The sequence below is a fragment of the Aedes aegypti genome, chromosome 2, assembly GCF_002204515.2.
Source record: "Aedes aegypti strain LVP_AGWG chromosome 2, AaegL5.0 Primary Assembly, whole genome shotgun sequence".
In the NCBI taxonomy this organism is placed as follows: domain Eukaryota; kingdom Metazoa; phylum Arthropoda; class Insecta; order Diptera; family Culicidae; genus Aedes; species Aedes aegypti.
Window position 1 is genome coordinate 183,065,380 of NC_035108.1, and position 13,402 is coordinate 183,078,781.

A 13,402-nucleotide genomic window follows, 5' to 3' on the forward strand; every position below is an offset into this window, starting at 1 on the left:
GCGGAAAAAATGCTCAAAATTCACAATCCGCTTAAGATAAGTGCAAGAATGTAATGTGAGAAAATCAGATGTTTATCTGCAGTAGTCTCCGAATGGCAGTATGGTAAAGTCGTATCCACTGTAGCGATAACTGATACAAAGGTTGTATGAGAACCCTATTATGTCAGTTCCCGAGATGAGGCTTGTTTACATTTTTTGTACAAAGGAGTAGCTATTTTTCTGGTGCCTTTCATGACGAGACGGTTCGGTGTAGCACTCAAGTTTTTGCTCAATTACTAGAATTTCCTAACCATTTATTTGAAAACGTTAACGATGGAGTGTTACTCGATTTTTGAATTTTCGCTCTTTTTTTATAAAATTACGAACCGGAAAGACAATGTTTGTTCATTAATGCAGTTTTGTATCATATTTCAATTTTTCGCAACATTTCAACTCCTTTTCCAAAATTTATCTAGGCCCATCAATGCATTGCTATAAACTGTCTCAATATGAATTTAGTACAGCATTTCTGGATAATTTTACCAGCAATCACTTCATTACTTATAAGCATTTTATTATAAATTGCTCTGGACGGCATATGAGTCCATTTTGTGCCGTACCAAATAGTCGATAATTTATAAATGGTTCACATTTATGCGGAATGTCAGGAAGGCTATTGCTACAATTGGTACAAAGATAGCGATATTTAAAATAAACTGTTGGAAGCTTCAAGTTAATTTATTACTAAAACTGTTTTATTCATCTGTTTAGGAAGGCTTCAACCTAGTAATTAACATAAATAAAACATGCTTAAGGTTTAAAAAACACGGATAAAATTTGCTTTTCATCGAATCTGTTGACTTGTCGTTTGGATAGCAGAATTTTATTTAATGAGTGCTCTTCAGGATATGTCTCAATTCAATACCCTAATAGCCCTAAGGACTGTTCATTTTGTAAAGTAGAGACCTTGTTTATGCTATATCTTTTTATCAATGAAATCGTAATCAGTTTTCTGTTTAGCGTTTAACGATGTTATGAAAATGTAAGATCTAACTTAATACCAGTGTTGTTCAGACTCATTTCCCCGAAAATAACATTTTCCGAACTACGAAGCCACGAACTACTACAACCATGCTCTATCCTCCTAAGATAGAAAAGCAGATGGTTAAGCTTGAGTACTGCACACAAAATCGATCAATTTTGATCCCAGAGAGCCACAATTCAAGTTTCGGTGAAATGAAATGAGTGAGTGAGTGAGTGCGAATCATTTCACCGAAACTTGAATTACGGCCCACCGAGATCGAAACTGTTGGATCCCATGTGCAACACTCAAGCCCAACCACCTCCCCCTCCATCTCAGGAATACAACGCACAGTTATAACAGTTCATGGCTTCACAATTCGAATTTCGGGGAAATGAGTCTGGTCAACACTGCTTAATACTTCTGATTGAAGAAAAATACAAATAAATAGTTGTTCCAAAACTGCTACGAAAAGCTGTTTTTCGAAGTTAAACATAAGTTTTCGAATATCAGAAATTCTCATTTTCATGAACTAATTGTGTTTTGGTATCATGCACTATTCTTCTGAAGGTAGAGTTCTTAAACCACAAATAATATTGCACAAATCTCCGACACTAGGTCACTCCAGTGATCCTTTCACTCCCAACAAAAAAGTAAAGTAAAGCGTATTCAAAATAGGTTTGCATTGCTTAAGATACTATATTTTTATCATATATAAATTAACCGTAAATTTTAACCGCAACCTTAAGAATAAATTTTACTATTTATGGTCGTTTCGTTGAAAAACCACATACTTTTAAAAACATGTATGTATATTTACCGATATACAGTTATTTGTAAACGCTTTTCTCCAAATATTCCTATCAGTAATCTCAGAGTAACAAATTATAAAAATAATATGTGGAAAATAAGTTCGATTTCATTACAGCACTGTTTTTTTGATGATTTGCATTGTGCTTTGAGAGTTCTTCTGGTAATAATGCATTTTTTTCTCTATTGTGATTAAAATATGGCATGGGGACTAAATAAGCAACGTAGAGGTTTCGGATTATTTGGCCGAATGCCGTTTTGTTAAAATACTAAAATAAAAGAATAAACTAAAGTATGCATGCTATGAATGGGTAGCAAAGCTATAGTGCAGTTCTGAATAATAGCAGCGCATTTAGATTTTAAATGTTCAATTTTGGCATACTCTGTTTTTTTTTTCCTTCTGAACAATCGAGCTTTCTCCACAGGTCTACAAATTCGTTCGATTTAATACCAGAACATTTCATACTTTCAGAGCCCCTGTCTGCAAGAGACATACTAGGTGAAATTGTTCTTATAAATAGTAGTATAAAGATTGAAATTTCCGTTTGACATTTAGTTCTTAAATTTTATATCACTTACTATTTGAACAACCTAAAACAACCTACACCTAATTCACAAACGTTCACTTAAATAGAAAATGTTTAAAATATTCGTGGAGAAACAATTTAAATGTTTTGGGTTGAAAATTGGCAGTTCAGTCTACTGAATTAAACATATATCATATATATATGTTTTCTTTATCCGACGTTTCGGTCCTTATTGGACCTTTTTTTTTTGTCATTTTGAAAAAATTGCATCAGTGACAAGAACAGTGGAACGAATTCCGATTTTCAATAATTCTAAGTAGTTTTCCAAACAAAATTAATAGAGAAAACCAAACCCTAAATGACGATTGAACGTTTAAACAAACATTTTCACGATAAAACAACAAAACTTTCGAATCCTTGAAAAAGGTCCAATAAGGACCGAAACGTCGGATAAAGAAAACATATAGTTGTTTTTGATTAATTCAGTAGACTTAACTGCCAATTTTCAACCCAAAACATCCAATATACAGTCGACCAACCAGTTAGGAAACAATTAAAAATGGAAAAAAGCTATTTTTTCGAAAAATTTCACATAGTATCTCACTCTACTACAGGGGCTTACAACAACTTGAAATTTTAAAATAGCAAAATGGAGTAACCTTGCGGGTCTGTGGAAAATTTTCGAATAGACAGTGATTCGGGGAAGCCCAAGTAAACGTGTTCGTTATTCTCTTTTTTCTGGTGTCATCGGTGCAGTTCCCTTTTCTCGCGTCTCTAGAGTGATTTCTTTCTCAGTTAGTATGTATGCGTTAAGTGAAACTGTAGCTGCTGTGGATTGTAGTTGCTTATTCATGGATGAAGGATTAATTGGTGAGCTCGTTTTATGGTTTTATTTCAAATCTGTCTAATATGTATGACTGCACATATAATCGTTACAATACATTGCAATGATGGGAATATGGTTTTTCAGCAAACTATGAATGGTTCGTTACTGTGAGTGTCGACATAAACTCTGATTATTAAATTATTTATGTTTTACATATATTTGTTTTTTAAAGATCAATTTCTTTTTACTTTAATTTTGCAATTGAAAAAAAAAATGTTTTAATGGTTCTACACTATGAGGTTAGACATACAAAAGGTTCTTTTTGTTTAAAAAATTTGGTTCGCCACGGTAAGTGTCGGCATAAGAATGTTCTGTGAATGGTCTGTTCATATGACTAAAATATGAAAACCCATGCTTTCGTCCTGACAGCTGTGGGAATGTTGCCTTTTGCTATTTGCCCAACAAACTTTGAATGGTTCAATTGTCGACATTATTTTCTTCTACATTTTTTTATATCAATTGAAAATATTATATTTAAAGGCGTATTTATATCTCACATATAATTGTTTATCATGGTCGTTTATCAATGTGGATCATATGACCCAACGATCCAAACATCCCTCCCAGTAGCCTTTGTGGAGATGCAGAGGTAAACACGGTCTCCAAATAGCAAAGGTTACACACTTACATCCCTTCCTCCGATCCCACCTGACTGTAAGGATGACGCCGGCGCCGTTATGGACCATGTATAAATAGAAGCACTGAATTATGCACACTGAAGAAGATTCTGACCAATCCCAACGGAACTTCTAGTTGATTCTTTGTGCATCTTCACTGACTTCGGTCAATCACGGAATGGCATCTAGCCTATGCTAAGCTAGAAGCCAGTAAAAAGGTGATATAATCCGAAAACTGACAGCTTTTGACGATGTCATTCCTATCCACCTTGAACAAATTTATCAAAAACCTATTAAGATCTAGTGGTTCGGATGCTATATGCTACGAAAGAAATTACGTCACATGTTTATCATTAAATTTGATGTTCACACTAATAAAGAGCCTGCCTTGTTCCCAGGCAACCAAAATGTACGTATAACGAAATCACCTGGAGGCTTTACATGTACAAAATTTCACTTATGTGTCGCGGAAAGGCCTTCTCCGTACAAAAGTGGAGGCGATATACGTGCATATATTATGTGATGAATAATAGCATACAATGCGAGTGTATAAATTTTCTACCAAACTAACCTGTGATCTTACGCGACTTAACTTATGATAACAAAAGTTGATTTGTTCAACTACGGATTGGTTCGACTTACTTTGTACGGACGAAACAAAATGAGCAAATGAACTCATAAAAAAGCGCTTTATGCGAGGAAACTCATCAATCTGACGATTTTATCCGCCGTGTGTTGCGGGTTTGATGTAATTTGTATGAATAAACGAGTTATTACGTAAACTTTCATGCCACTTCTGGTTGTCTGGATTATTTTTGTATGCCGTGCTAAAAGCTAAAGATACCATGACCCCACAGTTATGGATCAAATAGTGTGGAGTCCAACCTATAAAATTCAATAAAACGACATGGAAAACGTAAAATTGTAATTTAAAAGCACGAATTGAACCGTTTCAAATTTGAACTTTGGTTAGTAAACTGTTTTGAGTGTAATATTTACATAGGATTGCATAAAAATTAAAAATTGTATCGGTTTCTGAAAACCATATTATGGATCATTTTTCATATTATGGATCAAATTGTGACATATTACAGATCAGTGCGCAAAATCAAGAGATTTTCAATTCAATGCATCTGTATTGAATGATTTGACGAAAGTTAACAATGTGTCACACAATGTCACATGTCACTGCAAAAAATAGCAGTGTTTGAGCTAGACACAAGGGTAAAATGCCATTTTTGTTGTGATACTGCATTGTAATAACTGAGACATGTACTGTTTTCACTCCACACCAAGTTTTTCATCCATTTTTGTCTGCTAAAAATGAAATTTACAAACCTCGATGATTTATTAGTTTTATCCTTAGTGCTAATGTCGAATCCAATGCTTAAAATGGCAGAAATCTACATTCTTTGGAAGTGATCCATAACCATGGTAAACAATCAGTCCCTAGTCCATATTATGGATCACTAGTTAGAAGTGCTTATTTACGGTATTTAGAATCAACAATCAAGAAAAATGTTTCACAAAGATGAATTCATACCAAATCAAAGCGAACGAGCATGTTTTATGCTATAACATTTAAATTTTATCACCTGTGGGGACTTATGAATGCTGACGGCACTTCTTACTGAAAACTACCATATAATGATAGCTGTGTGGTAGAGTGGTTCAAAAAATCGTTTTTGCTCCACACCGCTCATTCAATTCTAGATCAAATTCTGAGTGTCCTCCCAAAATTTGAGCTCATTTGGATGAAGACTGAGACTGCACAAGTCATTTGAAGTTTATATGGGAATTACTATGAGAATTGCAACTAATCCATTCAATCGGTCTTAGTGTTTGCCCATTTGCTCTTGGGGATTAGAGCTACGTTGATACTGTGAGAAACATTCATCAGCTACAACTTTGCCGAAGACCGTTTTCAAATCGGACATCTCAGTAATTAGTTGTTGATTTATATCCAGTCAAAAATTCTTCAGCAGTGCTCATTTATATTCTGAACAGGCAACATTGCTGCACCTGGCGCACGCAAAAATCATGGCTACTATGTTTCACTGCATATATTCAGTGATGCCTGCAGAACAGCCCAATAATTATAGCCAAAGTTTTACAACTCATTCCAAAATAAATAAGTAATTACTGGGGCATCCGATTTAAAAACGGTCTTCGGCAAGGTTGTAGCTGATTATTGTATCTCACCATATCAACACAGGTTTAATCCCCAAGAGCACATGGGTAAACACTATGACCGATTGAATGAATTGCTTGGTTTTTCCATAGTAATTCCCATATAAACTGTAAAGAGGTTGTGCAGTTTCAGATTTCACCCAAAAGAGCTCAAATTTTAAGAGGCACACTGAGAATTTGATGTAGAATCGAATGAGCGATGTGGAACAAAAACGACTTTTTGAACCACTCTACTGTGTGGTACCAACTAAACATTTGTCAAATACACCGTTATTTAGCGGTTGAATGTGGTGCTTAACATTACAAATGGTAGAAGACAAATAGTATGACATGGGAAAAATATGTTTTACGTCAACGTTTATGTTTTGAGCGAGTTATCCGATGTTGAACGCCAAAGTGATCCGCCACTGTGGGTGATCCGTAACTGTGTGGGCATGGTACACTGAAATGAATTTTATTGTAGAAACTACTGAATCCATGGTAAAATTAAGAACTGCACCAACGATTTTCAACCGACTACACTGCCCATAACTACAAAACAGTCACATTCGACATTTTTGACAAAATGGAGTTAATACCGGGGAGAGTCATCAAATGGCAAATACTTTCGATCAACTTACTGAAATCTGTGAGATTGTTCTAGAAAATTCGAAAAAAATACCAAGTTGTTTTGTCACATTGGCAATTGTAACCGCATAACAGTCACATTGAGATTCTACATGAGCCTCATAATGCAGTAGCAACGAAATTTCTATCAGAATTTTTTTCTGACTATGCACCTTATATGCGATATGAGTTGTACAAAATTTCAGCCTCAAATAAGCACTTTTGAATTCTTAGTGATTTTTTGAAATATCAGTTTCCTCCCATACTGCGATAAAATGCAAACTTGGTATCCCATTTACTCAATGCCTACTTTTGTCGAATGTTACAAATATGCAGTTATGGGCAGTACATTAATCTGTAAACTTTACCAAAACATAGTCAACATCACTACACAAGAAAATTTCTTCTGTTGATTTAACCAGAGTTGTAGTATTTTTGACTAGAAACATTCTAGATTTGAGAAGCTTAGCATCATACTTTTGACCACACTGTGTTGTACGGTGGGTGTAACCTTAACAGATTTTTGTAGTCGGTTGAAAATCGTTGGTGGAGTTCTTAATTCTACCATGGATTCGATAGATTATACAACAAGATTTGTTTGCGTGTACTTTATATCCAATGGCGCAACCAAGAAGGGGGGGTTTTAGAGCAGGAAAAAAATGTATGAACTCCCGTTTTGATTCATATTACGGACAGCTTCAAATTCCGGACACTCTACTCTGTATGGGAAACATTTCACACGAAATGTTTTATTTTTTTCCGTTCAAAACGTCTCACTTTCGAGGCTCGTTTTAGACAGCATTTTCTATAAATATCTATGAAAATGGATAATGCTCAGCTGTCTCGGACCCCTCTTTAGTGGTTTGCCGATCTCAATTAATGATTTTAATTTCCTATCTACGTTTTTCATGAGCTGCACGGAATTCGAATCAAAGTGTCCGGAATATGAGGCAAAAGTTGTGAAGCGCCGGAATAAGAATCATGAAAAGTCCACACATTTCTATTTATTTGAAATTATTCATATTGTGAAATCGAAATCTTCATCCACCATTCGAAAGTTAAATCACAGATAACAGACGTTGAAGTCCGATTGTAAAACAGTGTAAGACAATTCATGGCTCTACCATTGGCTATGATGCGCTTAGTGGTTACCTCCAAGCTATGTTGAAGAAATACAAGCAGTATTGCATGATATACTTCAAATAGTTAAAACACCAACTTTATTAATTTTGATCGTGGTACAATCTTCTACAATATTCTTCGCTATTATATCAAGTAGTGTTTTTGACATTCTGGGTCCAATTGTTGCTCATATGTTTGAGCTGAAAATCCCATATTAACTTCAATTCAAAAGCGCCAGCTCATGGAACGACCAAATGAGCTGAATTTTTCAGAAAGACTTCCTCTAATCCCAAGAAATAATCCTGGGGGGTGCCCCGTGGAATCATACAACTTTAATTTTCTCCCATACTGAGCTGGGCCAGTCTACTCTACCAAGGATTCGATAAACACACTGAACAAGACTGGTTTTTATAAAATCAGTTGTTATTACTGCAGCAAGGTCTCTCGACTGGTCAAAGCGGTCTCTCGAGGTTTGATTCAAGGAACACATAGCGAAAATAGGAAAAGCTCAGAAGACGATAGACAAGGGGATGACTTACCATTTCAAATCTAAGGTAGCAGAACATGTCTTTTCAGAAGGTCATTTAATTACGACGGCGGATATCAAAATTTTTCTTCTTCTTGGAAATTCTTCTTCTGACGGAGAATCTAGAAATTTGCAAACAGGTACCTACGACGCTACTCTACAGTGACCAAGGCAACGGCAATACATGGCTTTTCATATTGATACCAACTAATTGTTCCCGTGATGTACCTTACAGCTTTTAAATTTCAAATTTAAAGTTTTCTTCAAGTCGAGTCTAGTACACGACACTGAAGACGGCTTTACAGTTGATGTCGAAATACGTATCCTTTTGAAAGCTTGAACTACCCGTTTGTGATCCTTAACACTATAGGGATATCCATTTTTCCACTTTTTTTTTCTTTCCGATCGATGGTCAAACGTTCGTGGTATCGATTTAAAACACGAGACACCGTAGAATGTACCATTCCCAGCTTTCTGTTGATGCCACGATGAGATAAATTTTCGAGATATTATGCGCAGAATTTCTTTGCACCGCTGCTGTTCTTCCGACTCCATCTTCACAATGATTGCACATCTGTTAGGGAAACTTACACAGCGTAAACAAATTCACATTTAACAAATTACACCCAAAATTCCAATAGAATACACCCAACAGATAAAAAGTAACAGCCATTAAGGGGACACGGGAGACCGTGTTATTTTCCCTATCTTTTGTCTCACTCTAACAATTATCATCAAAACTTTGCGGAACCAAATCTCGAGTTTTAGTGAACCGATGACGCTGAAAATGTATTAGGTTGTGCACTACATATATAGAATCATAGTGATACATTTTTCGCATCGATATATGGAGTGGTTCTTGAGATTTGCTTCTTCAAATGGATTGGATGATTATGATGACGTCCCGTGCGGCCTTAAGAAGTGGTGCAATTTGATTCCACACACCCTTTACAAGTGGTGAGTAAGCATTATTTGAATTACAGTTTATTATTTTTTTACGCCACTCTTATGACATCGAAGAAATAAAGTTATAAATACCAAAGTAAGTTGGACCTCTATATATTTTCGCCCTCCCCTGAGCTCACCAAGCAACTAGTTTAAATCAAAAGACCAATTCAATTCGTAAGTCATTTGGAAAGCTAGGACTGTTTCACACTTGCATGAACCGTTTGTACATAGAAAATATCTTTATTTTGATTGACATTAATTAAATCCAATCTGTCCATCCAACAACACGTTACACACAGAAATTGAAGCCTTCAGAATTTAACATATGTAAATACATTTTGTTTTCTAACTCCTTGAACCTAAAGCGTAGAATTCCTTCGGGTTTTCCATTGTTAATCGATTGATAAGACTACGCGTAAGCATATTAAACAAACGATATGCCAGACTTTGCCTCCCAGGATACTTTGAGGACCCAAAACGTATTGGGGTGTTCAAAATAGTGAAAAACAATGCATCATATTGGAATCATGAATTGCAAAAATATATATATATATATATATTTCATCGACCTGTCATGCAAATTTGTCGTAATTCGTTTCATATATAATTCAGAATGTTATATCACGTCATCTTTGATTATACTAGTAAGCCGACTCCATGCAAAAAGCAAAAACAAAGATGTGAGCAATAATTGGGCTCGAAATGTGCTATAATAGAATAGAGTGTTTTCGAAATGTGAACTTGATTTGAGAATCAAATGAAGTAATTTATTATTTTCTTACCTGTCACTAGTCACTGAGAACTTTTTTTTGTTAAGATAGTTTTGATTTACTTTTGTTATTATTCAATAGCTTACTTTTCCTAGTTTTACTATATACCCTCTTGACTATCTTGAGAGGTAGCACAATCATAATGGACACTATAACTAATATAATCAAATAAACGTCAATGTTATGCAACTGGATGAAATTGAATCTTTGTCCTGGTGATTTCAGATGTTTTGCACCGTCATGTCGAATCACGTAATTGATCCAAAACTTTGCCATATCCATCGGTGGCAGCGGCTGGTCACGCAAGCGTTTAGATATCGTTTGCACCTGTCTTGTGTACCTGTAAAGCAGAGTTATGGTTGGTTCACAAATTATTAAACGAATATTGTATCACATACTTATCGTTATTGAGCACTTCGTTCAACGCCTTACTGAGAGATTCCTTGTTAAGTTTCTCGAATTTCACCGTGACACCCCATCCAGCTTCCTCTGCTTGATCCATATTCATTTGCTGATCGGCAAAAATCGGAATGCCAACAATTGGTTTCCCGTGATGGATTGATTCGGTGCAGCTGAGAAGTCCTCCGTGGGTTATGAAGAGCTTTACATTTGGATGGGCCAATATGTCATCCTGCGGGAGCCACTTGGCCATCAGATATTTGCTCTGGTCCAATTTCAAGCTGTCGTCATCGTATTTCCAGATAATTCTTTGGCGTACGGTGGCGAATGCTTGTAGTATGGCTTGTAATTTATCCTTTCCCATCAGGGATGGTTTCAGGTTTGATCCCATGGAAAAGTAGATAACTCCGTTGGTTGAGTTTTCGATGAATCGGCTGATGTTCTGGAATGTTTGAAGATATTAATTGTTCTCAATTTTAGTTACTAGATATTCAATGACAACATAGTTGTTTGAATAAAAAAAAACGTTTATTTTGAAATGGTCTGGTTAAAATAAATTCAAATATATTCAAATGAGACTCTATTTGTCTTCTGCGAAAAATCATTGCGGAACGTGAAAAACGACGTGTTAAAATTATGATTGAAACGGATTGCAGTCACTATGCAATTTTTCACGCTTTATATATTGGGACAAAATGGCAATTCGAGCATTGAGAATATATGTCAAGTCATGTCAACGCAAATAATTACATTTGCGTTTGTATGATTTTGTTCGTTAGTTACACATCGCAACAAAAATACATTTTTGCGTCTCTCAAGGATCAAATCATGTGTCTCTAGATAATTTAGAGTCAATCTGATGCCAGCTGAGCTACGGGTAGCCAAAATTTTATACAATACTGGTTTTATTGATGTTCACATGAAATTAAAACTATGACTTTTCTAACTTTTTATTTACCTGATCTACCAATCATGCGAAAAACGACTTCAACTTTCACTAAACATATAATTTGGGTTGCATTGCATGATTAAATTTAGATTAAATCAACTGTTTCAACACGCTTGCAGTCTCCATATAAAATACTTGGTTTATCTTACATGGAAAATGCATTGCTTTTCTAAATCTTAAAAAATAACTTTTGAGCTTCAGAAGAATCATGAGCTATGTTGATAACTATTGTTTAACAAATCAAGAATAAAAAGAAATAAAACACCATACAATCTAGTAAATTTGCATGCAAGTTGACAGAAATAGCTAAATTCTATATTTTCAACAGCCAATATCTTAAAAGCTAGACGCGCTATGAAATTTTTGAAAACAGCAATGACTTCAGCAACCCTAAATTAAGTAAATGGCGAAATTTTGGTGCTTGAGACAAAAAAAGTTTTCCGCAGTGTTATTAGCATTAACAAAAGTTCAGAAGGACTAAGTTTGTCCAATAAAAGCAGTATTCACGTTACTGCTGAGCAATATAACTGACTTACCTCAGGCAATGGAGTGATTTTACGATTTACGTGAAAACCGCCGATTTCTATCATGTTAGGAACGTAAGGTCTTGGATAGCTCAAACTGAAGTGATTGTTGACCAGCACCAAAGACACTGAATTCTTTCTCAGTTCGCTCAGTGATTGCGTAGCGTTTGGGAAAGCTGTTCTGAAGATCTGCTCCTGTGCTGGGTACAAGTAGTTTGCAATCAGGTAGTCATCCAGGAGGTTAAACAGTACGTTGGTCATTCGCTTCCAGAAGTTCATTGGATTGGAGAACCCAATATGCACATGCGGCACGTACGACAGTGGCTGCGGATTTCCAACAAGGGTGTTGATCCACTCGAGGGTTCCGTGCGTAGTCATGCCGACAACGGGGCACTTGTAATGGTCCGCAAAACCAAGAAGCGCATCGTCCAGGAAAATTTCTAAGATAATCAAGTCGAACTTCTCGTCGGATCGGAGCAGTTTCATGACTTCAGGTGATGACAGTGTTGTGTTGGAGAAAAAGTTCACAATATTGTACAACTTTACGAGCTTGCGGAATGCAGAGTTGTCAGCTTCCTTGTAGAATTTCTCCATTACATCTGTAATATTCGAATTTGATAAGTAATATTTTACTGCATGGTACTGTTTTGTACTTACGACCGAAAAATTCATGATCCGTCTGGACTTCCACATGATGGTAGTTTTCAGGAGGATTCGTCAGGTGAAACGGACTCACGTCAGTGACATCATGTCCGTCGAGTGCTAGCTCTTTCATTAGTGCAGATCCGAGAAACCAATGTGACTTGGACGGCGTTGGAAATACACCGAGAATACGGGCTGCATGTGCACAATTCGGATTGATCGCCACCAAACACACCAGCACACAAAACGTGAGGATACCCATCTTGCTGCGACCACAAGCTATGGTCTGCACTAGATGAAAAGACTAGTTCAACTGAGATGAGCAGGTTTGCTCTCTGATCGATGGCGCGAAGCTGAGCTATATAGCTTCCAAAAATCAAGTTTGTGATGTCAGATAGACTAATTTTGGAAGCTATAACTACGCGTTAAGTAGTGATAACTAATAAAGGAAGGCGGGGTAAGATTGCCACTTATGAATTAATAATTCCTTCCTGAATGCGGTATAAGATTTTCGAGAAGTAACTCAAATCCGAACATTTAAATTAGGTTTGTTACACACTTAGATTTTTTTCACGAGCTCGGCTGTGCGAATCTCGGTTTCCCGATTTTAACCGAGACTCAGCTAACAAGTCGTCCGGTTGCTTAGCAACGATGCACGATTTACTGATACTCGGCTTTTATTTGCTGGGATCCCAGGAAATTTGTTTGCCGACTACTCGGCTGTGCGGATCTCGGTTAAAATTAGCCGAGATTCGGCATTCTAAATTAAGTGTGAGATCTTTTGTTATAAATTGTTAAGCTCCGTAGAATTATACTACCAATAATAATATTTCTAAATTAATTAACTAAAATAATCGTTTTAGATATCTGATTTTAGGGTTTTACA

At 36.0% G+C, this 13,402-nt stretch overlaps 1 protein-coding gene across 1 annotated transcript; it reads right to left on the reverse strand.

Moving 5' to 3' along the window:
- Positions 1–9,722: 9,722 nt before the first annotated feature.
- LOC5573298 (UDP-glucuronosyltransferase 2A3) lies at positions 9,723–13,122 on the reverse strand. Its single transcript, XM_001654464.2, has 4 exons — positions 12,532–13,122; positions 11,887–12,473; positions 10,401–10,843; positions 9,723–10,342 (listed from the first exon to the last, which is right to left on the reverse strand). The coding sequence occupies exons 1-4, from the start codon at positions 12,776–12,778 to the stop codon at positions 10,045–10,047; spliced, it is 1,575 nt and encodes a 524-aa protein (XP_001654514.2). The 5' UTR covers positions 12,779–13,122; the 3' UTR covers positions 9,723–10,044.
- Between the last annotated feature and the right edge of the window lie 280 nt (positions 13,123–13,402).

Coding starts and splice junctions, on each gene's coding strand:
- LOC5573298 (XM_001654464.2), bottom strand. CDS start 12,778: ATGGGTATCCTCACGTTTTGTGTGCTGGTGTGTTTGGTGGCGATCAAT. Junction 12,474..12,531: donor GGATCATGAATTTTTCGGTC/GTAAGTACAAAA, acceptor CGAATATTACAG/ATGTAATGGAGAAATTCTAC. Junction 10,343..10,400: donor GAAGTGCTCAATAACGATAA/GTATGTGATACA, acceptor TCTGCTTTACAG/GTACACAAGACAGGTGCAAA.